This window comes from Rissa tridactyla, chromosome 4 (genome assembly GCF_028500815.1).
Source record: "Rissa tridactyla isolate bRisTri1 chromosome 4, bRisTri1.patW.cur.20221130, whole genome shotgun sequence".
NCBI lineage: Eukaryota > Metazoa > Chordata > Aves > Charadriiformes > Laridae > Rissa > Rissa tridactyla.
The window spans coordinates 65,974,491-66,001,134 of NC_071469.1; the positions used below are offsets into that span (position 1 = coordinate 65,974,491).

At 37.9% G+C, this 26,644-nt stretch overlaps 1 protein-coding gene across 1 annotated transcript in view; it reads right to left on the reverse strand.

The window, feature by feature from the left end:
- Positions 1–8,142: 8,142 nt before the first annotated feature.
- The window catches only part of LRRC9 (leucine rich repeat containing 9), a 39,529-nt gene continuing 21,027 nt past the window's right edge, over positions 8,143–26,644 (reverse strand). Inside the window, 17 exon segments of the mRNA XM_054199286.1 lie at positions 8,143–8,318; positions 8,777–8,960; positions 13,522–13,590; positions 13,781–13,963; positions 13,966–14,009; positions 14,595–14,731; positions 17,570–17,642; positions 17,645–17,705; positions 18,057–18,163; positions 19,785–19,917; positions 20,439–20,542; positions 21,253–21,297; positions 21,300–21,336; positions 21,338–21,455; positions 21,561–21,575; positions 21,851–21,980; positions 21,983–22,010. Coding sequence (XP_054055261.1) covers positions 8,143–8,318; positions 8,777–8,960; positions 13,522–13,590; positions 13,781–13,963; positions 13,966–14,009; positions 14,595–14,731; positions 17,570–17,642; positions 17,645–17,705; positions 18,057–18,163; positions 19,785–19,917; positions 20,439–20,542; positions 21,253–21,297; positions 21,300–21,336; positions 21,338–21,455; positions 21,561–21,575; positions 21,851–21,980; positions 21,983–22,010 — 1,644 coding nt within the window.

The following is a 26,644-nucleotide window of genomic DNA, read 5'->3' on the forward strand; positions in this document are numbered from 1 at the left end:
CGCATCTGACCCAAAGGCTGTGCTGCTCTCACAGACCCGCGTTGAGCTCTGCCAACACTGCAAGTGGTCTTTCCTTGCCTTAAAATTTCAAGAATAGGATTTAAATCTTCGGTTTATTCTGGTGCAGATCTGCCATAGCCCGGCTGAAGTGAGGAGGGAGTCCCTGTCACCCTGTGTACTCATGGCCTGTCTTGGTAGCTCTGATGTAGAAAATCAGCAGTACAACAAAGACACCTCGTGGCTGTCCTGCAAACCGCACGCCAGACAAAGACAACTTACCAGCCAGAAAGGGGATCTGACCACAACCTGAGTGTCTGTGGTTTGGTAACAATCTTCACACTTGCTGCCCGCCATCTATTTCTAAGTATAATTAATAGTAATCCCTCTTTCAAATCACCTAGGAGAAACAAACAAAGTATTGTTTGTTTGAGTTGATGAGTATAATCATCTCTTAATTGTCAAAATTAAATCATACAATTCATAGAAATTTGATGATGGCTTCCAAATTAAGCATAGAAACTCAAATTATTAAATTAAAAAAACCCACAGTAGCTCTAGTAGTAATTTCATTTGGCCTGACATGTGTCCCCTCACTACAAAAAAGACATTGAGGTGCTCGAGCGGGTCCAGAGAAGGGCAACGAAGCTGGTGAGGGGTCTGGAGAATAAGTCTCTTAGCCTGGAGAAAAGGAGGTTGAAGGGAGACCTTATCGCTCTCTACAACTACCTGAAAGGAGGGTGTAGAGAGGTGGGGGTCAGTCTCTTCTCCCAAGTAACAGGCGATAGGATAAGAGAAAATGGCCCCAAGTTGCGCCAGGGGAGGTTTAGATTGGATATTAGGAAAAATTTCTTCACCAAAAGGGTTGTCAAGCATTGGAACAGGCTGCCCAGGCAAGTGGTGGAGTCGCCATCCCTGGAAGTATTTAAGAGACGTGTAGACATGGCGCTTAGAGACATGGTTTAGTGATGGTTTTTGTCAGTCTTAGGTTAACAGTTGGACTAGATGATCTGAAAGGTCCCTTCCAACCTAGACGATTCTATGATTCTATGATAGGCAAAGTGAATGTAATGAAAAATTTATCAAGTCTGGAAGTAAGCTCTTACATTAGGGATAGTACTTTAAAGTCTTCTAAGAATTTTCATTTCATACTAGCATGATAAGTTATCAACATTTACTTTTAAAATACTTATAATTTTATGAGAAATCAGCAGATATATAACATCGTTATAGTTTTGTATACCAGTGTATTTTTAAGACCCTATGTATGCTGATACACTATCCCCAAACCCCTATATTTTTAAAAACATATGAAAAGTGAAAGGTATTTTTTTAAAAATAGATGGAATAATAAAGTCCATAATTACATTCAGATGTAGTTTCATTGCTATTCCTTGTGTCCATTCACACACAGATATATGTGAGAAAGGCTCTATAGGTACAGTAAGCGCATCGATTATAGGGAAGTAGCAATTTTTGTGATTATCTAAAACTGTGTTTCTGAACAGCAAAACAAAATAATGCATAGCAAATTTACCAGCATAAAACCTTGATCTGAGATTTACTTAATTCATTATAATATAACCCATGATATTTTCCCAGTTTAGTAAAAAGGAAGAGTAATTAATTCCGGCCATAAAGCTCTTGGAAAAAAGACCAACCCAGTACCTAATAAAGGTGGAGAGATCAGCCTCTGCCCTCTGTTTTTCCAGTGCAAATCTGAAGAAATTATAATGAATTCAGACTTCTTGTCAACAGAATTCTGAGATTTTATTGCTGATTTATACCAGGGTGAGTGAAAACAGAAAAAGCCAAAGGGATCTCTGATTCCCACAAGATCCAGATATTCTGCACGTGTGCAAATGGTTGCTTCACTGAATTAAATAATTTCATTACGTAATCGATATTTCATATTCATTATACATTCACAATCAGTGTGTTAAAATAAAAGTTCAAATGTCCAAATTATCCCGTCAGTAACACCACTCGAGTCTGTGGAGTAATCTGTAGGAAGATTTTTTTTTTCCCCAGAATTTCTCTAATTTTCACAGCACTTTTGACTCTTACGGTTGATTTAATGTGGAAAGGCAAGAAACAATTCCAAGTCAAACCACTGAGAGTTTGTTTTAAAAAGTATCCTTTAATTTAGAGAATAATCATAATAATACATATTTAATACATTAATAACATGACATTCAGTCCAGTCATGCACTTCCATGACAATAACTTTGTTATGTACCCTTCATGGATGAAATCAGGACTTCGCTTAAGTAACTTGGAGCTCTACTTCTAACACAGCCAAGCCAAGATTTCACTATGTACTTCAGTACATTCCTCTACAAGCATTTTCAGATTTTTTTTTGTCTTATGAAGAAGAGATTATTTACAAAGAAGAGATTATTTACAAAGAAGATGAAATACTGAATTCCCTTAGGATCAGCATTGTAAATATACCCAGGTATTGCTCTGTTAACCCTGTGAGGCTTAAATATTTTACTAGTTTTAATCCTACTGAAAATCAACTATTGTATTCCCCGTATTAACAGGTGGTTCACAAATGACAAGAAGAGAAATATACCATTAGTGGTTCGTAGGCATCCTGTTGCATCTTTTAACTCCAATCTAACTTGTTGATTTTTTTGTATAAGGAGAAAGCATTTAACCCTGTTCAGCAGTGGTACCATGAAAACAGTACTGACCTGATACTAGGGAGCATGTGTCCCAGAATGTGACCTGAAAGAACTGGTAAGATGGTAACATATTATCTTATTATCACTCTCATCTACAAGCAGCTGACGGATGGAGTGACCACCTACTGCTTTGTGCCATCAAAGGATAAAAAGCCAATGCTCTAAAACACAGGTGTTTCCTTTCAAGTGCAAATTATCTTTTTTTAATCATATATTTTTGGTAGAATTTGCCTTCTATTGAAATATAATTTATAACTATAATATTTAAAACTGAACAAAATGAAGCCTGGAAGATCTTAATATTCAGAAAGACAAACAAATGTGATGTTCTGTTTTAAGCGTGGGAATGTAGTAGAGACTCCAGTGGTAAAGCGAAGTTGTTTTGCACATTAAGCAAGGGTTCAGACTCCTTTTGTACATTAAACAGTGCATTACTAGCTCTCTAATAGAATGGGAAAATTCAAGAAAATCCATTTGTTACTTTTTGAAGTAAAATGAGCTGAAACCTTGTCTTTTAAGAGCTTTGCGTTACTGTGTGAGTTGTTTCTCCTCCTGATCGTAACAAAGGAAAAATACACGCGCTTTAAACTTTCAAGGGAAATATATATATTGTACGTAGACTGCGCTTGAATAAATTAGTTGGCAGCAAATTTAAGTTACTAATAAAAATCACACACAAGTGTTATGATTAACTAGGTCACACACAAACCTAAGGCAAAAAAACCTCCAAAGGGTAACTGTCCTAATAGGCGTCCACCAACCACTCACCCTGTGACCTACATGGCTAATTTTCATACAGCGTTTCCATATGTTGTAGTGGCTCACTAGCATAAAATTGTTAATTGAATGTTAGCTGTCCTAAGAAATGTCGTAGCTGCATGGTACCTTGAATATCCATGGAGGAAAGGACAGTGGGCTGACTTTGGGCATTGAAAGAGCATTGTCAAACTTAAAGCCTTAAAACTATTTGGACTCAGGAAACTAGGAGCTTCCTTCCTACATAGATACACAGTCAGAGTTGAACTTACATTACCATACAAACTAACTCTTTGACTACCAAAGATTAATGAAGAAATGCATGGGTTCCTATGTTTTCTGGTGATGGAATACAACTATAAATTTAGCTTAAATGATTACTGTAGTCTTCCTGCTTTGATGTACCAGTGAATCTTCCGTGAAGTTCAAAAAATAAGTACTGATTAAAGACTGATGCTGTAGACAGAAATAATGAAAAGTATCTCATAAGAACATTCGTGTTTCATTTTTACTTCAGGGCTGTGTGCAAAATTTCTCATTATTAATAGAATAAAATAAAAATATAAAATAATAGGTAAATATCAGTAACAGCTGATGCTAAGAGATGCTACAAATAAGTTAAAAAGTTTAGGGAAGGTAATGCTTCAAAGAAATATAACCACAGTAAGGTAAAAATTAGGCTGTTAAGACATCCGAATAGCTTTAACTCTGCCTGAAGAGATGCCATGAGGGGAAGGATTAAAGAAGGGGCCGATTTGTCCTAAAACATTACTTCATCTAACATGGGATAATGTGACTAGTGTTGCTTAATCAGAGTCAAACATTTTTTTTTATTATTATCTGGGTGCCTTAGTGGTGGTGTTCTAATTTTAGCATGTTGGATTTAATAAAAAGTAAGATTAAACTGGAACACCCAGACACTATACATAGTTTTGTAATGTTTCAACAAGCTGAGAGAAAGGGGAAAAGATCAAAGAACACATGTGGCATGTGAAGAAATGCAGACCTAGCTACTGGTAGAGGATGCTTGCTACAGCATCTCTTCTATGTTATTTAAAAATATATGGTCTCCATTTGTTGGTTTTTTAATCTGTGAAAATCAATCTATAACACGGGGATGGAGTCATACATGCTGTTTTAAGCCAGAAAAAAACCGCACTTTTTAAGTAAAACAGAAGAACCTCTAAAAGGACAGTGTGCAGTTAAGATAGAATCCAGTCCTGTGAAGAGGGTGATGATAACTGTTTGACTCAGGTGGTGCAGGAGCCAACAAGGAGAGGAGTGCTACTGGACCTAGTACTGACAAACACAGAGGGACTGGTGGAGGACATTAAGGTTGGGGGCAGCCTTGGCTGTAGTGATCACGAGAAGGCAGAGTTCAGGATCGTGGGAGGTATTCACAAAACAACAAGTAGGATTGCAGCCTTGGACTTCAGGAGGGCTAACTTTGACCTCTTCAAGAAACTGCTTGGAGAGATGCCATGGGCTATGGCTCTGGAAGGTAGGGGGGCTCAAGAGACCTGGTTGATATTCAAATACCACTTTCTCCAAGCTCAGGATCGGTGCACCCCTAAGAGCAAGAAATCAGGCAAGGGACGCAGGAGACCTGCATGCTTGAGCAGGGAGCCTCTGAAAAAGCTCAAGTGGAAGAAGGAAGTTTACAGCAAGGGGAAGAAGGGACTGACCACTTGGGAAGATTACAAGAATGCTGTCAGAGTATGCAGGGATGAAACGAGGAAAGGCAAGGCCTCCTTGGAATTAGACCTGGCAAGGGGTGTCAAGGTCAACAGGAAGGATTTCTTCAAATATATCAGAGGCAAAAGGAAAACTAGAGGAAATGTAGGCCTGCTGTTGAATGAGACAGGAGCCATGGTGACAGAGGATGCGGAGAAGGTGGAGTTACTGAATGCCTTCTTTGCTTCAGTCTTTACTGCTCGGCCCAGCCCTCAGGAGTCCAAGACTGTGGAGGTAACAGGGAAAGTCTGGATGAAGGAAAACTTCCCCTTGGTTGAGGATGATCAAGTTAGAGATCAATTAAGTAAACTGGATATCCACAAGTCCATGGGTCCCGAAGGGATGCACCTGGGAGTGCTGAGGGAGCTGGCAGAAGCCATTGCTGGGCTGCTCTCCATCATTTTTGAAAGGTCCTGGAGAACAGGCGAGGTGCCTGAGGACTGGAGGCCTGGTGACCAATGTCAATCCAGTCTTCAAAAAGGGCAAGAGGGAAGACCCAGGGAACTACAGGCTGGTCAGCCTCACCTCCATCCCTGGAAAGATGATGGAACAGCTTGTTCTGGGCGTCATCTCAAAGTACGTGGAGGAAAAGAAAGCTATCAGAAGTACTCAACACATATTCACCAAGGGGAAATCTTGTCTGACTAATCTGATAGCCTTCTGTGGTGGCATGACTGGGTGGATAGATGAGGGGAGGGCAGTGGATGTTGTCCAACCTTGACTTCAGCAAGGCTTTTGACACAGTCTCCCACAGCATCCTCACAGGGAAGCTTAGGAAGTGTGGGTTAGATGAATGGACAGTGGGGTGGATTGAAAACTGGTTGAAAGACGGAGCTCAGAGGGTTGTGATTAGGGGCACAGAGTCTAATTGGAGGTCAGTGACGAGTGGTGTTCCCCAGGGGTCAGTACTGGGTCCAGCCCTGTTCAATATATTCATCAATGACCTGGATGAAGGGATAGAGTGCACCCTCAGCAAGTTTGCTGATGACACAAAGCTGGGAGGGGTGGCTGACACACCAGAAGGCTGTGCCGCCATACAGAGAGACCTGGACAGGCTGGAGATCTGGGCAGAGAGGAACCTTATGAAATTCAATAAGGGCAAGTGTAGGGTGCTGCACCTGGGGAGGAATAACCCCATGCACCAGTACAGGTCGGGGGCTGACCTGCTGGAGAGCAGCTGTGTGGAAAGAGACCTGGGAGTCCTGGTGGACACCAGGATGACCATGAGCCAGCAATGTGCCCTTGTGGCCAAAAAGGCCAGTGGCATCCTGGTGTGCATCAAGAAGAGTGTGGCCAGCAGGCTGAGGGAGGTCATCCTCCCCCTCTGTTCTGCCCTGGTAAGGCTGCATCTGGAGCACTGTGTCCAGTTCTGGGCTCCCCGGTTCAAGAAGGACAGGGAACTGCTGGAGAGGGTGCAGCAGAGAGCTACGAAGATGATTAGGGGACTGGAACACCTCTCTTATGAAGAAAGGCTGAGGGACTTGGGTCTCTTCAGTCTGGAAAAAAGACGGCTGAGGGGGGATCTTATCAACACTTATAAATACTTAAAGGATGGGTGTCAGGAGGATGGGGCCAGGCTCTTTTCAGTGGTGCCTGGGGACAGGACAAGAGGTAACGGGCGCAAACTTGAGCATAGGAAGTTCCACCTAAACATGAGGAGGAACTTCTTTCCTTTGAGGGTGGCAGAGCCCTGGCACAGGCTGCCCAGAGAGGTGGTGGAGTCTCCAACTCTGGAGACATTCAAACCCCACCTGGACACATTCCTGTGCAACCTGCTCTTGGTGACCCTGCTCTGGCAGGGGGGTTGGACTAGATGATCTCCAGAGGTCCCTTCCAACCCCTATCATTCTGTGATTCTGTGACTAGATCAAGGCTATGGGGAATTTAGTTCTGTATTAATTAGTCATGCTGAGTAGTCACTTCCTCTGACCACTGCTTTCTCAAATGTAACATCTGATTCAGCGTGGGACTATCTGGTTTAAATAAGGTTTATTTAAAGTGTTTCCTCTCTAGAGGTTTGGTGATATTAGTCACCAAAAATATATGTTCCTTTGGAAACTGTTCCTGTCATCTCTGTGCATATGTAAATACCAATTGAGGATGGTTGTGGAGAAGTATCTTTGGGTACAAGACCTTAATTATCTCTCTCTTTCATTGGCAAATACAGCCTACAGCTTTTAAACACATTTTTTCCGGTAGGGAAAAAGCATAGCTTATACCATGGTGTACAGGTATAATAATATATGAAGTATACCTAAGAAAAATGCTTGTTTGGGGTTAATCTTACATGAAATGCAACTATGCATACCGATGCCAGCAAGAATCACCTCACTAACTTACACAACTGATTTTGAGGGAATCACTTTAAGTAGTAAATGTTAGTAATCAAGATGGAAATTTAGAAGTCCTAGTGCCAGGCCTGTTTGTTCACTTCCCTGTTGTGGAGAAACGTTTGTTACAATAAGAAAACGCTGTTGTAACTTTCAGTCACACACTGGCTCATTCCAGCTGCTGGCAGTCAGTAATAGCAAGATACTGCTGTTTGTATCACAACTATTATATCTATTTAACCACAGTAACAGCTTTACCCTTGCATTTCTGCTACCATACTTAACAGTCTTAATTACTAAAAAAAAAAGAGACTTCATGCAACAGAAAACAAACAAAAAACTAAACCGGAAAGTCTTGAGTTAGTAACAGAACAGGATTAAGCACGAATTTGGGAGATACCAACTTATTTCTGTTAAACAGCTGGCTCCATTTTATAGTATAGTCATTGTTCTAATTGCAAAATTCTAAATTGTTGTCTAGATGTTTTCTTAGATGCATTGCAAGTTTTATCAGAAGAAAGAGAGTAAACACACTTTTGGTGGATCTGGAAACTGAGGTAAAGAAAATATGGCAGCATTTAGAGAAAGAAAAATAACATTTGAAGAAGCAGCAGTGTTTAGGGGTGGTAAGAGCCTCACCTGCCTGCATTTTCTGTGTTGCCCTGATGCAGCTGGCTGGTTGGAGGAGTAGCACTGTGGTGCACCAAATGGTTTAGAAGATTAGTTGCCGCTCCTTTGGCTTGCCTAAGAGCTCTTTCTGCATGGGTGCTTCAAAGATTATTTGTTGTAATTCCTGGGTTCTTAGACTTATCTGTGACACAAAATGCACACGGATATTCTCCCTGCAAAGTTTCACCCCAGCTGCCAGTCATCAAGTACTGCACTCATTCTTCTTTTCTTCTTAATTTTCCTCTCCAGAACAATGTTGCATCATTCCTTTCAGTTCCTGGCAAAGTTAAAACTTCAATAAATTAAAAGACAAACAAACAACCCAAAGCTTTTGAAAGCACTGAAAGGCTAATTCTTCTATCAATGATTCGGACTGAACCTGAAGATCCATCCTAGACTGAAGAACTGATATTTATTCCTCCAGAAAACACATTTCTCAGCTCTGGGAAGGTTGTGAGAAACTTACAGACTTGCAATATACCCAGGGAACATAAAAATGCCCTCTTAAAAATGCTTTACATGGCCATATAATAAGTAGCATGAAGGAGTATAACTATATTAGGCATTCAGGAATATGTAATCCTGTTTGTTTATGATTACTTTCATTTGACTTATTCAGTAGAAGCTCTTCAAGTTCATGACCAAATATAAGATCAGAGCCAAATAAATGGTTAATGTTTTCATTCAGATTCCCATTTGTGATTCTGAGAGGATTATGTCTTGTAAAGTTTGCTGGCAGTGTAGGAAATCCACAGTCCTTCGGAGAGTTTGCAACTGGGAAAGCCTTCATAAGAAAAATGAAAACAAAAATAAAGATTACTTATCTTGGTCTTTATGGTAGAAATGTCTTTTTGGTTTTCCAGTAATATAAACAGTAATGATTAACTTTTTGTGAGTGAAGAACTGTCAGATCAGTTCTTCAAATTACTCTTGTGAGCTTAAGATTTGACTATTGCACTTTCTAGATAAGCTGTCAAACACAGAAGCTATGTAAGCTGTGTACATTAACAACCACCAGTAGCTACAAAACTCAAATGCTTGAAACAAAATTGTAACCACTTCAAGAACAAAGCTACTGTAATGCACTGAAGCTGTTTTCACTGAGAAAGATGGAAAACAATACATTTTCAGTTGTAAACCCATTACAAGGGATGGCTGTCAGGGGGCTGATAGAAATTAATCTTTGGAAGGATCTTTATAATATTTTAAAATACTTAGTAGTTCCTAAGTCTCACGTTGTGACACCACTTCCTGCAGCAACTGATTTAAGGCTGTGTGCCAGTCTGTGCTGAGTTGTTAATTTTGTTAAAACTGGGTACAGTACAATGACAACGGTGATTGCCTCCTGTAAATCATCTCTAATTCACCAGTGACAACATTAAAATATTTAACCAATAGTATAAAAAAAGAAAATATTTTTATGTACAAAGTGTTCTGGTGTCTACCTAAAACAGTACTAAATAAAAAGTGCCAGCCTACTTTCTGCTGGGAAAATCTGTTTTGAAGCTTAAGATCAAAAGCACTTTTTAAGCTTAAACACTACCATACGGTTTCATTCTTACTTTCTAACAAGCACTTTAAAAAGCACAACTAAAATGCAACTGACAAACTTGAAAAATCTTTTGTGTTGTTCCACTTGAACGATCTAATGAGAAAATGGCTCAGTTCTGTTGTAGCTAATGAGGTATAACATCTTCACTGAACCTGAATATGAAACAGAGATTTCTCTAAAGATATAGTCTTAACACACTTCTATTGCTTTACGCATTCTGCCATATTTTTATTTAAGTGATGTCCAATGAATAAAAGCACAGGTCAGTTTTGAAATAAAACATTTACACATGAAATCACTCAATCCAAAAGTGCTTTGAACTCTTTGTACAAGCATTGTGGCTTCAAGGGGGAAAGTGTGTTTCACTAACTTACTAAGGTCCTGAGTCTGCAAACAGAGATATTAACATAGCCAGACAGAGATCTGTGATAACACATTTTTGACAGATGAAGTTCTGAGACAGAACCCAAGTGTACAAGGGTTTTAACCTATCTGGTTTCAGCAGTGACCTTCTATCAATGTGAAGAATGAGATTTGGCAAAACAGTGAAGATACCACTAATATCAGTATCAAATAATAGCATTTATTCTGGTAGTACCTAGAAGCTAATATCCTACTAAAGGGCTTTATTTGTATAATAATATATTTATGCCAAGAAATTTATGCAAGGATATAATAAGGACATAACCCATACGTGTGGGAAGCGTAAGATAACAGCAAAGAGGTTAGATTCAGTGCATCAAGTAGTATTTGCAGTTCAGCAACAGTTTAGATGTGGTTGGGCACGGTGACAGCATCATGGCAATAAAAAATTTAAGGAGACAATTGGAGTAGAATAACCTTGTGGTGTAGGTGTCTACTGGTAGTGCTTTGTATCTATAAAGCAAAGAGGTTTGAGGAAAAGCTGGACAGGTTGATGAGGACGGGAGAATAAAACTGATCGTACCAGTGATTCTCATCATCCTTAGTACTTGCATTTCAGATGTGTAAAAGAACTGTTTCTGTGTTCTGTAAAATATGAAACCGAGACATGAAGGGAGAACTGGCTTGAAGAACACAGAGAGGGAACAGACTCTAGATCTCCTCATTACTCTATTGGTCCTTCTGGGGAAACTGATGGTTCAAATGCATACTGCAGTCTTTTGAGCTGGAAGGAAAGAAGTCTGTCCTTCAAACAAATCTCCAGAGAAGTTTCATGCTGTGATACAGAAAACACAGATCTGCTGTGGGACAACAAACTCTTTCAGTGAGCGGGGTCATAGTGATAAACAGAACCACAGAGACAATGAACCTTCTGTTCATAGGAGACATGTGCTGGGCTAGCCTCCTCTCTGACTCCTTGCTGTTGTTATTGTTATTCTTGTATTTAGGAAACCTAACAGTGAATCCTACTAAAAATCTCTGTTTCAGTGAATTTATACTGTAAAATGAGATGAGGCACACCCAATGAAGGCAGACAGACTGACAGATGGGTGAGCACAAGAAAATAATGAGCAATAAAATTGGTCAGTGTGACAGACAATGGTCACAGCAGATGCCCAACTGCTGTGAAGCTTTCTTTTGGTTTCATAGTCGGTGATAATTTCCGGACAAGGTTTGGAGTAAAACAACAAGGTAGCTTTTCCAGGGACCCCCTTCCCAACAAAAGGAGTAGCAAAGGTAGAAATATGGCAGTGAAAAAGGGGTGTTGATGACCAGTAACAGCGGTCAGCTCATGGTATGCAATTGCATCTCAAGGCATTAGGACATGACCTCACCCTCAACAAGAAGCATGGGGATAGGCAAGATTGAACCACAGCAGGGGAGACAAGTACTTTGATGAGAGGGACAGTGAGAACTCACACAAAGCAAAAGGCTTATGGCCAAAGCAATAAATGAAGAACATTATCTGGATGAGATAGTATATTTCAAGACAAGACAATGTGATATTGCATTATCAAATTACAGTTGAAAATAATTATGAAGGTAACTATCATCAAGAAGAGAAACTGGTATCAGGTGTGTCAAGAATCCCCTTTACCAAGCGAAGACGGACAGAGAAGTTATATCACTTTGAAATTACTGTTTAAAACACTGATGCAGCATTGCTGTGATACTGCGTTATGTAGTAACATTATAACAGAATTGTGTTCCTCTGCAACTTCTATAAAAAATTACCAGACACAGATACCCTGTTAAAGTAGGGGTACTTCTTTTCCTTCTGTTCTTCTTCCAATGGACATACTTGCATGACAGTGGTACCACATCTCCTTAACATATATATGAGGATTTGGTTCATCAAATGTGCACCTGCAAATTCGATTTCTCCCCATGACCTCATTCTACCTGTAACCCAGACTATCCAAAAGCTGTGCAATTACACAGGAGTATGAACTGAGGGTGAACCCTGCTGGAAGAAATGAGTGGATTTACTGCAGCATGGGACTTCAGGGTAAGTATAAGTTACTGCTGGGGGTAAATTTCACATTTTTGAACAATAAAATCCATGGTGTTATCTATATCTATAGATAGATGAGCAGGAAACCCTGGATTGGCAATTTCCCAAAATAAATATGTTTGTCTTTTTTCCTTGTGAAGACCGTGACTGTTCTTGCCATTACTGGTTAACATTCAGTTTGCTTGACATTCTCCTGCCATTTCATCATCCATTTCAGAAGGCAGTTCATTTCCCACTCTGTATAACACTGTGAAAGTTGGTTTAAAAAATGTTCTAAGTGCAAAAATATTCTTTTGAGTCAACCACTGAAATCAGAGAGCATGACTGCACCATAGGTACTACTGCTCCAACATGCCCCTGCCTTCTCCCTTCATTTTTTCTAGCTGTTGCTTTAGACCAGAAACTGCTGGTTAATGGTAAAAGCAAGTTAAGGGGCATTTAGAACTTGGACCTTCCACCTAATCTTCAAGGGTCTATTTCTGAAAACGTGCCATATGAACTATATTTTCAGCTGAAAGAAAGCCATGTTTTTTTCTCAAAACTAACAATGAAAAACATATTTTTGTTTCCATTTATGTTTCGTGCTACTTTAAAGCTCAGCAGTGGTAAGATACTTAAATACATGAAGCTGAGATCCTACAAACTTTATTCAAACACTTAGCCCTACTGAGTTCCACTTGTCCTTTTATGGTTACCAGGAAAGCCTTTTCTACTATGTGAAGGTGTTAGCTGTCTTCTAGCTAGGTCCCATAGCTAGGTATTTATAAAATCAGAAAGACTAGAGTCTTCTTTACTGTGTTCTAATAGTTTGTTTCCAGTGACAAAAAAGGCAAACCAACAGTACTATACTGAAAAACAGAAGCATGCCTGGAAAAAAGGAAACCTGAAATTTCCTTTTGGGATTTTTTTCAAGGAGTGTTGTGCAAAACAACAGCAACAAAGATTGCTATTGAGCCATTTTAAAAATAAAATCCAGTATATCAGAAATCCTTTAACATATTTTGATATTTCTTAACAGATCTGACCTGCTTTGGAGTATTGAAAGGAGATCCCATCACTGCAACATACTCATGCAAACACATACATTTTAAATTTATTTTGCATCACTATGAAGAACAGTATGCTGAAGAAAGAGTGCCTCCTGATCATAGTATGGCACTGAGACAGTCACAGTGAGGCAATGTGATCATCACACACACTGTGAAGCTTCCAGCCTTAAAACAATAGCAGATACTTAGGAATGACCTGGTTATGGAGAAATTCCTAACAGTTTTAATGATTATAAAGAGTAAATATTCAGTGTATAAAATGAAATACACATCTAGTTTATTTAACAATGCAAACAAATATACTCACTGGATTTCCGTGCTTTGAGATCACCTTAACGCTGGGAATAAATTGAAGGTTTTCTAGTTCAGGTGATTCCTGTCCAAAAGTTAAAAAATACACCACATGTCAGAAGTTCTCAAAATCTTGCAACTGGTATATATATTTTGAGGAAAATACTGGTCATTTTTCTCAGGCAAATCCATAGAAGAAAATGATAATTTTGTCTGAAAACAGTCCACCGTATTTAGCCTACTGAATCTACAGCATTAATAAAAATATACTGTACTTGAATTCTGTTGAAGTCCAGAAAGAGTTTCTGTAATTTTACCAAAGGTTGTAAACCGTTCAGTTCTTGTATTCGGTTTTGCTCCAGATGAAGAGTCAAAAGACCATTCTGTCTAGCAATGAAACCTTGTGAAATCATTTTAATGCAGTTACGGTCCAATACCAACTCCTGCAGAAAATGGAGAAACTACAGAAACCTTTAAGTCCTTCAATTTGGCTGATATAGCTTCCTAATATAGCAAGAGTAAATACATGGAATCATCTTTAATGGATTTGGATTCCTTTCCAGCAAAAAATTATCTTAAGCAAAAGCAGCTCATAAACTTTCCAAATTTCTTGTATGTTGTTTTGGACCACTTCACTGACAGTGGAAGACAGTGTGTTTGATTTCATCTATGTATCCGCCATCTCTATTTAAAGCAAAACATCTTCCTAAATAAAATATGAGCATATTGAGGAACAACACCTGGGTTAATAATTATTGTTGGTATTGCTTATAGTGAGAGGAGATTTCCTCCGTCAGGAACTTGCTGCTGGCCATGAGCTGACAAATAGATCTTCCACATGCTGGCTGCCCTGGTCTGCCCTTGTAAGAGGCAAGTGAGGCACAGTGGTGCAGTATGGAAGAATTTCACTGTTCAATATCTGAAGGATCTTGGAGCCAGGGCAAGAATTAAGCCAGGGAATCGTTCTTATTGGGGTCAAGACTACAGAAGACTGTGCCCTACAAATCCAAGGCACAGACTGAAGGCTGGACATAGGGAAAGTACTGTAAAATGCTTGAGAGCACATACAGAAAAGCTGCTACCATCTACCCTGCAAAACCAGAAATTTCCAGTTTTTTAGCCTGCTAAGCTATAGCTGGGCCATGTTAGTAATTCCATTATAGGCCAGATGAAAATCTTCCAAACTCTGCATTGTCAGGGGCAGGTTTTCTCCAAATTCTGCATCCCTAAACCAATAAAACAAACAAGAGTATCAAGCACAATTTTCCTTGGACAAAAGAACTTCAGCATTTCCCATCCCCCTCGCAAAAAAAAAAATAAAAATTATTAAGAGTATATATGCATGACTGCAATTTCACTAATCTCTGGAACAGGTTTCATAGGAATTACACCTGTATATGATGAAAAAAATCTGATGAGAAATGAAACAAATTATACCACTTGGAAGTGGAAATACTACATAGAGACTTCTACTCTGTGGAAGCTAGGTGAAGCTTTCTGCATCCAGACCATGAAAATCAAACGAATAAGTAAACCCCCTCCTCTGCTTACAGAAGTCTGAGGACATGAAAAGAAAAGAGCTGTAAACCGCTGTTTAATTTCGTAAAATACTTATGGCAACCTTTGTGTGTATTCTCACGACAGTTGAATGAAAATAGGGCAAAATAAAACAACATTTTCCACTAATTTGCTTGTAAAAGCTTAATTTCTGTTATGTCTGGCCTGTAATTAGGTAGCATGAGGTAATAGATTAAAAAAGAGAAAGGAAAAGAGAGTTCTAATTTTAGCTTTGCTTCTTCCTTACAACCTCAGTTTCCATAAAACCACTAAATATTGGTGATTGCTGAGCAGGTAGTTGACATGACTTGATTATAATCATACATCACAAACAAAACAATATCCACACTGTAAGTTAATATGTAATATTAATTTGTGTTAAGATGTGTAAATATGTACTATGCATATTTTCTGCTTTACTCAGGTTTATCTCACAAGGTCACAAAAAGTAAGAGCTAATTCAACTTCTGGAGAAAGTGTCAAGAGGATCTGAGGAAGGTTCAAGAACATTTCTGTTCCTAGAATATCTCACAATTGATAAAGAAGGCAACATTCATAAAGAAGATAGTATCCACTTAGCAGGTAATTAAAAGCAGCTATAATAAATGGAAAAATAAAGAAATTGACAGTAAGAAGTAAAAACTTCCAAAAAACTGACGAAAAGAGCAAATGCACCTCAGGGGGCACTGAAAAATAGTTTGAAAGTATATCAATAACAGACGTAATCTTGACAATGGTTCTGGATCATTACTAACTGAACATGGTAGAAGTATCAATAAACCTTAAATGAAGCATAGTTGTTTACTAAATACTTTTGTGCTGTATTTGTGGGGAAAAAAGGGGGCAATGTTATTCATATCATACAGTACTAATGAAAAAATTTCCGTTCCAGTATTGACTTAAAGGCTGTTAAGTAGCAGCTGCTGAGCTAGAATCTGACGTGTTCAAATCAGTGACTCTGAGTAAGTCACATTCTAAAAAAGCTGGCTGAGAAACAACATGGAGTATTTATGTTGACTTACACTAAGTTTGGGAACATCAGCCAAGTTTCAGTGGCCTGCAAGGAAGCTAAAATTTGTCATCATTTAAAAAGGGAAAGGGGAGGAGGCTGGAAGGCATTAGTGTAAAAAAAATCCCTCCCATCAACAAGAGGGGCATTCCTACAGTTACTGAACATTTATTTCAAGTCCTTTTTGAACCCCCAGTCTGTGTAAAGAATGTTCATCTCTCATGAGGAAGCAGATAAGCAAAATGAGCACAGAAATTTGTCACACTATGATGGAAGCCCAGACAGTCCACATCCATGTGTACTTCTGCCAATGTCCCTTTTCCCCAGAAAATCTGAAAACAGACTCATGTTTTTCCCACACTCCAGATGCTGAGCGTATGCAAAGAATGAAGACAAGAAGAGCTGGGTGAAGTCTTAAGAAGTATGCACACAACAAACTGATTTTGCAGGATTCTCTGATGCTCTGTCACTGTTACTTTCATAAAACTTGATCAATGTATAGAAGGAATTCTGCATGGTGACTTTGCAAGACTCGTCTGATATCATAAAACTGAACTTGACCATGGATGTTGCCTTATATATGCAGAAATAAGTAAATGAATCCTGACACGTCCCTGAAGTTTCAGTCCTGAAAGAGTGCACAGATGAGAAATGCAAACTGAAAGGTAATTTGAAAATGCTCTTTAGGACACAGGCTGATCTAACGTTGATGGCAAAAGGAAAAAGAAAGAAGTATGACCATCTCCTTTAGAGGATGATGAAAAGAATATCACTTATGAAATGAGCAAAGGAAAGGAGTTTAATGGCAGAATGAATGACTGCTTAGACTACACACGACATTGCAGAAGACTTTTTGATGATTATACAAAAGCCTTCTTTATGTCCATAAAAGGTACTGTAGTCTGAACTGGCTGAACTCATTGATTCTAACAAGGGGTTGTGATGGCCATCAGGATACTATAAAGTGTAAGGCAGCTGAATTTCCACAGGTCAGGCTCAAGTTACTGAAATACTATCTCAATATATTCCTCACTATCTGAATATATTCCTATAATTAAGTGAAAACAGAATATGAATGATCAATCTGATCAGAGGCACATGCACACACTCTCCCAGATCAAACCAGCAACCAGAGAGAGGCAGATGGTACCCTTACTCAAAATGAAATCCTTTGCAGGAAGGTGAAAAAACTTCAATATATGCCTAACCACCTATGCAATAGGATCCAAAGAACAGAGGACAGCAGACTGGTATAGTTAGTTTGATGAAGAAGTGGCCTAACAAGTTGTTCACAAAGAACTCAGGAAAGAAAAGCCAACCAGATGATGCCAAACATACCATATGCGTGCAAAACAAAGAAACCCCTTATATACTGGGTTTCTTCAAGCTAGGAGAGGGGGAAAAAAGGGAGATCCAAAGCTACTGACACTGAAGATACCTCTTTCCTCCTCTGTGCAGTAAAGGAAAGATAAAAGTATATTTTAAAAGCTGATGGTACTTGCTTCCATTGGCAAGTCCTTGCAGTCCATAGCCACAAGAGGCCACCTTTCAGTACAGCTGCTGTCTGTTACCTGATTTGGGAGCTTTTGTCCAGGCAGTATTTATTCAATGTGACTGTAGTTCAGACACAATACCTGTAAAAAGGAAACATAATTAATCAAACAGAATGTTCCTCTGCTAACACATTAGCAAAACTGCCAATTACATTCTTCTGATTCAGAAATTTGATCTCTAGAAAGATGATTGGTCCATTTAAAGTGCTTAAAAAGATTTGGTGCAATTCATTGATTTTGGATCAGATGACTGCAATAATACTGTAAAATTGAAACAGTGGTTGCAATCATCTTTGTGCTGATTGCAAAGAACACAAAACAACACAAAAAACCACAAACAACAGAGAGATTAAAGGCTATTTTCAATCAAGGGAAATTAGTTTATCATTAATATTATTACAAAAAATAGAAAAGACTGTGTCATTAACCCACTTTGGCATAAGGAAGGAAGATTAAACCAGTGAAGAACATGAGATTATTGTTCTGTAAATTCACAGTGCAGATATTTCTAAACTGGTCTGCTAGCACCAGCTCTACAGCTCAGAATTAAGTAAAAAAAGACAAGTATGGATCGAGAATGCAAGTAACATGGAAAAATAAGATAGAAATGAGATATATAGCATGAGCAGATCCATAACATGCTGGCTTTGGGGTAAGAAATGCAACATGCTCCTATGAAAGAAGCACCCTGATGAAAATCTCACAAGAAATTCACAGTTCTTTTTCCAGTAGCAAACAACTTATTTGATTCTGACACCAAAGGCAAGGGTGCTCTGTTTGCTTCTATATCACATTACTGAAATTCCAGCTCCGTAGCTCTTAGGCTGTTTTCATTGCTTTCCAGCAGCACTGGAGCTGCAGTTGCTCAGATGGAATATTCCATTCTCCACTTACCCCAAGGCCCCCCAAAGCACCACATGGATTGTAATTGTGTACCTCAGCTGTGTCAAAGCCTGCTTGCAAGGTACTTGTTACTACTCAATGGTAGAAGCAGGATACTCTATTGGTGAGAGGGACATTCTCAAGTAATTTTTAGGAATTCCTAACTGTGCTGTTGATACATCTCTTTAAGAAACTCAGGGCTTGCAATTGTAATACCTTAAAAGGCACGTATTCAGTGTTATCCTATTGCTGTCCAACCTTTTACAACAAAGCCTCCAGGGAATGAATGTTCTTGCAGAAAATAATCCTGACAAGAACGTTTAAATACTTGTATGTGTCTGCACATCTTAAAACAGTCTCCTGAAACCAAGAGTCAAATGAAAAGGGGTTACAATTTCTTTATGAACAAGACCTACTCAATTCCACAGGAGTATTGACGCTGATATTCCTGGCATGGTGATACTGTTGCTGAAGGCCCTCTAGGCTATTTGAGATCAAAAGATGATCACGGACTATGCCATGAAAATTGTCTTCACGTGTTACATCAGATAGGGACTTTCACTGACAGATGCAGGATACTGGGAAAGAATAAAATACAAATATATCTCTAAGAAGACAAATACATACATACAACCCATAGAAATACTTCCCTGAAGATTAATTTCAGGATGATGTCTGCAAACAAATGTGATTACTGCTGTGCAAAACACTTCTGTTGCAGAACAGTGACTGTCTCACTAGGTGCCCATACTAGTGGTCAGTTAAGGATGCATTTAATGCAGCCAATCACAGGTCATTCTTGCTCTGAATTCATGTAGAGCTACAATGGACAAGGCAGGTTTTTATGAAATCAGAAGATTGGAGAAGCAGCACTGCACATACATACATGTCTGTTCTCACTTTGGCCAAATTTGTTCTGAAAGGAATCAGATCAGATGGGTTTTGATCAAATAAAATCTCTCTCCTAGATATATTTGGTCTGGAGCCAGTACCCTATCTCTCCTAGATATTTTCTGTCAAACTGTGTGCAGGCAGCACCACTCCCAAAATGAAACATTGAAGCATCTAGAGAAAGGATATTTCTTCGACAAAACAGTGGAAAATAACCCTTTGTGATGAAATATTACACTATGGATCAGTCAAGGGAATTTGGCCTACAAATGCTAGGGAATTATCAGGCATATTTGCTGAATACATGTTCTAGCTTTACATTTTCAAGTTGTAACTAAAATATTAGATGCTACTTTTAATAAATAATGCATTTCTGAAAATCAGTGCACCTGATATTAGAGGTTGTCCAATTTAATTATTGCATTTCCGTGAAGTCTGAGTGTCCCCTTTTACCTGCAATCATGTCAGAGGTGAGTTTGCCTCCAAACAAATCTTTTGCACTTTTTTATTCTTTTGGCTCCTGTTAAATGCATTTGAAGTTATGTCTGCTATATTAATGCAGATCTAGAACTATCCAGTAATATAGGCAAAAAACATTGTACAATTCAATGAATTAAAAATGTTTAAAATCAAAGTAACTTAAAAAGTGCTATTTTGTCTTCATATGAGCAGATCTGGATGACTGTTTTATTATGGAACAAATTAATGGAGATAGTCTGTGTTCTCTCAGTTTGCAAAACAGATTTGTAAGTAATGTAGACTAATTTCTTAGGTGTTAGAAATTATTAAGCTCCAAAATTGCAGTTAAAGCCTTGGGAATCCTAACAACATGCCAGGACACTATTGTACTAGGCATTGTTACAAAAAAAGGCAATTTCTACCCCAAAATTACTAAAGAGAGACAGAAACAGACAAAGGAGTATTATGGAGTATATGAGAAGATTACGCACATATTAACAAGTTTGATTAGCTGGGTCTTGATTTGTTAAAGAATTATTTTTTAAAAAGTTGTAGTAATAATCTGCATACAGAATAATTTGCTACTGCGATGCCATCTAAGCTTTGAGAAGATGGAATAATACAAATAGTTGGTAGTGATCTTATTCAATTGCCACTCATGTCCAAAATCATCAGATCAGTTAAACGCCAAGTAGAAAAAAGCATGGGTTTATTAATATACCTTTAAAACATCCATATATAGGTGCATTCAAAATACTTTGTTTTCGGTTCCTTCCTCAGCTGGCATCCGCATGACTCAAAACTGAGAAATCACTTAACAAAATCCGGATATCTTCATTTAGATTAATAGCACTTTTCAACACTCAAGCCACAAATAAAGCCTTTAAAGTGAGTGAAAACCATACCAACATTGCCTTAAAAGCTTTTGAGTTCTCACATGGTTTTACAGAGTCTGAACATAAATAAGAATTAGGGCCTCAGTCTCCAATTAGTGTCTGAATCCAGCCAACAAAGTTTATAATACATACATTACCATTCCAGGTAAGCTGAAAAGAACTGGAATTGCTGCAGGTGTAATTGTTGGTTATTTGACATGAGTTGCAGAATTATTCCATGGATTGTAAACCTTGATTTAGCCTACCTCGTACGCGATTATCTCTGTAAAACATTTTGAACCCAATCCACCTGGAGGGTTCAGTACCTCCTTCTCAGGAGTGAGTATCAATCCAAAAATGTCAGACTGGGGTTCTCATCAGTTCAGGTTCCACTGTAAAGATGGACAAATGCAGCACCCACCTATGTTTAAGTATAGCGCCCTCTATACCTGAACAAGTGGGGAAACACTGTATTTCTAATGTAATAAAGAACAAATTAGTTTTGAAATAGTAAATATTTACCTTTAAATTATATATATCTTGGTTGGTATAAACAAAGTTATTATGTATAGCTCTATTAGGGAGTAAGTTTTCTTTAAACCAACATAAAGATGTGATTCTGTTGTTCTCAATAGAAATGTAATGAGATTTTCAAACACACGTCTTTTGAGGCTGATGATTATTGTTTACACTATGTCTTGAATGTTTGGTGAGCTCTGAAATTCTTTGAGAAATAAACAAGATTCACTTGCTATAAAGTGAGCTGTAATAGAAAAAGGTGGCTGATACTGAGGGTAAAACAAGTTACAAGTAACACAGTCGGTGTTACTGGGTCCGACTGTAACTAGATCAATCATCGGTAGGCGAATTAGATCATGAAACATAGAAAAATATGCACATTTAATAAGAAATACTTATTTTGCTGGAACGTAACTGTTCTGCCTCACTCCCTTTCTTCAGTTCTGCTAAAGATACACTCAGATTTTTTAATATTTGAAAAACTCACTCTGTTGTCAGCGAGGAAAAACTCTCCCTCTAAAATATTTCACTATAAAGAAACATTTCTGCTGTGTCCCAGCTTAACAGCCTGCATTGTCACTACCACGGTAAATATAGTACCATCTAGTGTTGAAATGTAGTTCTTGGAGGTTAAGATAAGACTCGATTCCTTCTATTTGTGTGAAATTGCTGTTGCTAAATGATGCTCATCTTAAATGCTCTTGTTTTTCCAGGATGGAAATATTGAAGAGTGTTGGTCATGCAGATTTAAGACAGTGATCTGTAATAAAACTCAGTATTAGAATTGAAAGAAACTGACCAGTCAATTAATCTGTACATTAATTCCACCTATTTATTCTGTACTCAGTTTCTATGTGTACATTTCCTGCTATCATCAGTGGCAGCTTCTTGGATGCAGGATGTGATATTTCCCCATTATACAACAGAGCTACTCTAATAGAATTCAAAAAAGTTCAGCTTCTCCTCCAAAAACAAGAGCTCTAAAACATAAGTATGCCAGCTCTCAAATATACCTTTGCAGTTGAAGCTATCTGAACGTAGAAATTTTTTTCTTGTCTGCATTAGATCTTAGATAGTTTTGTTCAATTTCTTCAATACATGATTATTTTATTGGCTAGTCTGCTTTACACATCCTCATTCTACAACAGGACTTTAACGGAAACAGGATTTCAGCCTAACACCAAGGCTGGATATTTAGTCTAGAAGAGTCCGAGTGCAAAGTCAGAGCACAGTTTATCCTAACTTTATAGTTCTTCATGCTTTTTATATACGAACTAAATACGCTTTTCTCTATATCACAGATTAACAAATTCAATAATTTTCTTGTTTGAAATATTCTTGAACAGAAACAAATAAATGTTGATACCAAATGTGTACTTTGCTGCCCAGGTTGTGAAATGACTGCTTATACAGGACCTGGCTTTAGACACCTGGCAGCAAGCTTCATGTAAAGACAAGGCTGTCAGTGATCCGCTCTATAATCTATTTGTATGACTACTACTCCCCCTTTCTGATAATACTACAGTATGTTAGCCAATCATCGCACAATGGAGAAAAGATCACAGAGTCCCAATCAAAAAATTCAAATTGTACTGTGGGGGCCCAAAATATCCAGCGTTATTGTGTTGAGATTGTATCTAAGACAAATAATTACTTAAATATTCAGTGCCATTAGACTGGCTTTGGTGATGACTAAAGAACATTTTTTGCTATATTATTTTATTTTCCAAAGGATTTGTCTTACCCTTTATGAATCCCTTCTCTCTGATGTCACGAAACTTACATGACATCTGCTAAAGCATTAATTCTCTTGGCAATTTTTCTAAACCATGAACTCCCTAATGCACAGAATGAAATGCTACACTTATCAACAGAAATGTGTTTTCCTTTAGCTATTCTATATTCTAATAACAAATTGAACTGACAGAGGAGCTTTTAACCTTTCATACTGTGTAGATTTACATGATTTCAGCTGATGGATCGGAACTGGTTAGGATGACCTTGGATCTTCCTCCACTGACTCTTGAGGCTTTTTGTTAGCTCAGTTTCCTAAGGAAACAAGGCTAATGTGATTGTGCTATTTGTATATCCATCTGCTAGCCTTAACCACTAATTTTGAAACCTATTGGTGAGTTTCAGCCCTATCTGTCAGGCAAACACTACTCGACTTCCCACCAATCCCATGAAAACAAGCAGCTGAGTTACAGTTATAAACTGATGATCCCAGTGAAGGAAAGGCTGCAATATTGGCTCAGCTACAATGCCAGACCCTAGAGGATCCAGGAGAGACCTGTTCTGAATGATCTGAGAAACTCTGAGAGCTCATATCTGGTTAGGCACTGGATAACCCAAAGACAAGGCTCTTTCTTAAGGCAAACCATTTTCCTTCAGTCCTGCTGCGCATCAAGTGCCTGCTTAATTAGTTTATAATTTTAGGTAGTCTTTCAAGGTGAGAGATACTGTTCAAAGGGTTATTGTCAATGTTTGGTCATTTGAAATTAGACTTACTAGCCCTCTTCTTGCAATGTTTTACATATTGATATTTAGTAGAACTCTGTGAAATTTTAATCCTGCCTGATCACAAGAAATAGATTAGTTAAGAGAGTTCAATATGCACATGGAAAAGCTCATTTGGCTTTAGACATGAAATATACCTAAGCCTCTACATTTTAGGGCAGGGTATATTTGAAGGGTCAGTATTAGAAAACTGTGTTGCTATATGTATTAGAGAATTCATGTTTATAGAATTTACTAGGAGAACTAATGTTTCAACATTATACTTCTGTGACATCAGAAAAAAGTAGGGTTTTAAATTGACAGAATAAATAAGCTAAGCATGGCTATGTCTGAATTTTCTAATGAAAAATTCTCAGGGTCAATCTCAACTGATCAGGGAGGAATGCAAAGGAGCTGGCTGCAATTTCCTGAATCAGTCTGGTTCTGTCATTATCCTTGCCACCAGTGTCCTTGCTCTGTAAAATTTGTTCAGTATTCTTGAAGCTTCACTGACATTCTCCTTTGATATACTGGAATCCTTAAATGAAGCAAGTAGATTAAGGACTTTGTCTTGCCTTAGGAGGCTATTCTTTAAAAAAACGAGCAAGTGTATCTCATAAGCACATCGTTTCTATAGCCTTAGTGTTTTAAAAAGGGCAATTTTCATATGCTGAAAGCAGTCATGAGCAAAATGAGTGACACAAAAACTTAAGCTAAAAAATGTGAAGGCAAGTTAGGAGAGGTTTGAAGACGCAGAAGGTTAAACACTAAACACCATTATTACACACTTTTTCATTGACAGTTAAAAAATCTCCACCCTTTTACGTTTACAGACTAAAGCAAATATTCATGAGCCCTACTGGATCAGGCCACGGCCACTACAGCAGAAGTGAATGAAAAATAGGAAAAATGATAGCAGTAAGAATAAAACAGTTGTTAGAAATACAGATTACTGAAAATGAAAGATAAAAATGTCAATGAAAACTTGATGGCTAATGTAATCAGAGATTATAATCAGGACCTAATGAAATTCAAGCAATGCTTAATCCTACCTAAGGGTTTTAAAATAGTCAATCAGAATACAGAAGAGAAAGGTTGTTTCAATGCATACTTTTCCCTGCCTTTGTAAAGAACCATGATAAGATGCTCATAATTTACATGGATAAGGAAACACTTTGTATTTTATTAATAAATAAAAATAATCTAAAACTGGAACTACTCATGTTAACATTTTTAAAGCAGGCATTTTTCAATCAAGGATATTAATCAACTAGTTGAAGAACTTTCTGAGCCACTCATCGATTCATTTTATGCAAATGATAGTATGCTTGGAAAATTTTAGAAGGTTATGAACGAACTAAAGTTATAATAGTATTGAGGATAAATAAGATGACCAGAATAGGTCAGTTAGCTTGATATCATTCTTAGATATCACAGAAGGCTGACATGCAACACAGTAAATAATTACAGTTTAATGGCCTTATTAATAGATGCCAGTATGGTGCACAGGAAACAAAAATTAATGTTAAATTGCTTTTGATTAAAATTTAAATGTATTGGTAAGATTAGTAGCTTCTGTCTGAGAATGTAATAAAAAAATAATGATATCCAAAAGTGAAGGTAACTCTTGTTAAATAGACAAGAACTGGTTAGAGGATGGATCTCAAAATCTAACTGCAGAAAGAAAATCATTACTTTACAGAGTATTTTTATTATGTTCTGCTTGAAATTCTCAATGACTGAGCAAAAAAGAGCAGGAGTGCCTTCCTGGTAAATGAAGAGATGACATAAAGATGTTAGTAAGGTCAGCTATTAACAACAGTTTTATAATGACTAACATGGTGGCCCTATCTAAAAAGCACATTTCTGCATAGAATAAGTTGTAAATTGTGTAGCTAGGAACAGAGAAATTCACACTCACACAACGAAAGACAGTGTTCTCAGGAACACTGAAAAGGACTAGATGTAATGATAGAAAACCAGATGATTATCAGCTTGTACTGTTGCCACAAGGACATGCATGTCAGATAACATTTAACCATTGGACTAGTGAGTAGGATTAGGCAAGTGGAATTATTTCTGGGTATGTCATTATCAGTCCAGTGATGGAAGTTTTTGTATAGATGTAGGAGGCCATATATTAAAAACGTGTGGACATAATGAAAAATGTTCAGAAAGGAACTGGAATGTCATGAGAAATAAAAAAAACACTTTATAATGAGACACTTAAGAAGCTCAACCTAACTTCTCTCTAACTTCTCTCTTCTCTCTAACTTCTCTAAGATGAGAGAAAGTGGAATGAATTTGACTAAATAAGGAAAAGACTTCTGGTCCTTTAGAAAATCTGGTTCTGCTCCTTTAGAACATTAGAAAGAGACAATATAAGAACCAGTGGGAGAAATCTGATAGTAGCCAAATTTGTTATGGAAATAAGATAGACATGATACAGAGATAGGAGACACCTGGTAGATTCACTGTTACTTGAAATCTTTAAACAAACACTAAGGCTGGGTTTCATACCAGCAAAACAGTATCAGCAACAGTGATATCTCCATCTCTAGTGACTGGCTGGGTTCTATGGTAGGATATGATTCACTTCAAGCTAGAGTAACCCTCTGAACTGTTAGGTAACTCATGTCCACAAACTGTTTTTGTTTCTACACTGTCTATAAATGGAATGTAGGGTGACTACTTCAAATGTGGTTATCTACACTGTAAATAAGCAAAATTAGATTAAACTAATCCTAATCTGAATGGTTTACTGTAAAATCTGTTGTACCTCAAAGAGATGGTATAAAATTGATGTAGAAATTACCACATAATGCTTTCTTGCCTGCTTTATGCGTAAAGTCAATCTAGAGAATCTTATTTTTACCCCTTGGTCTTAAAAATCTACTA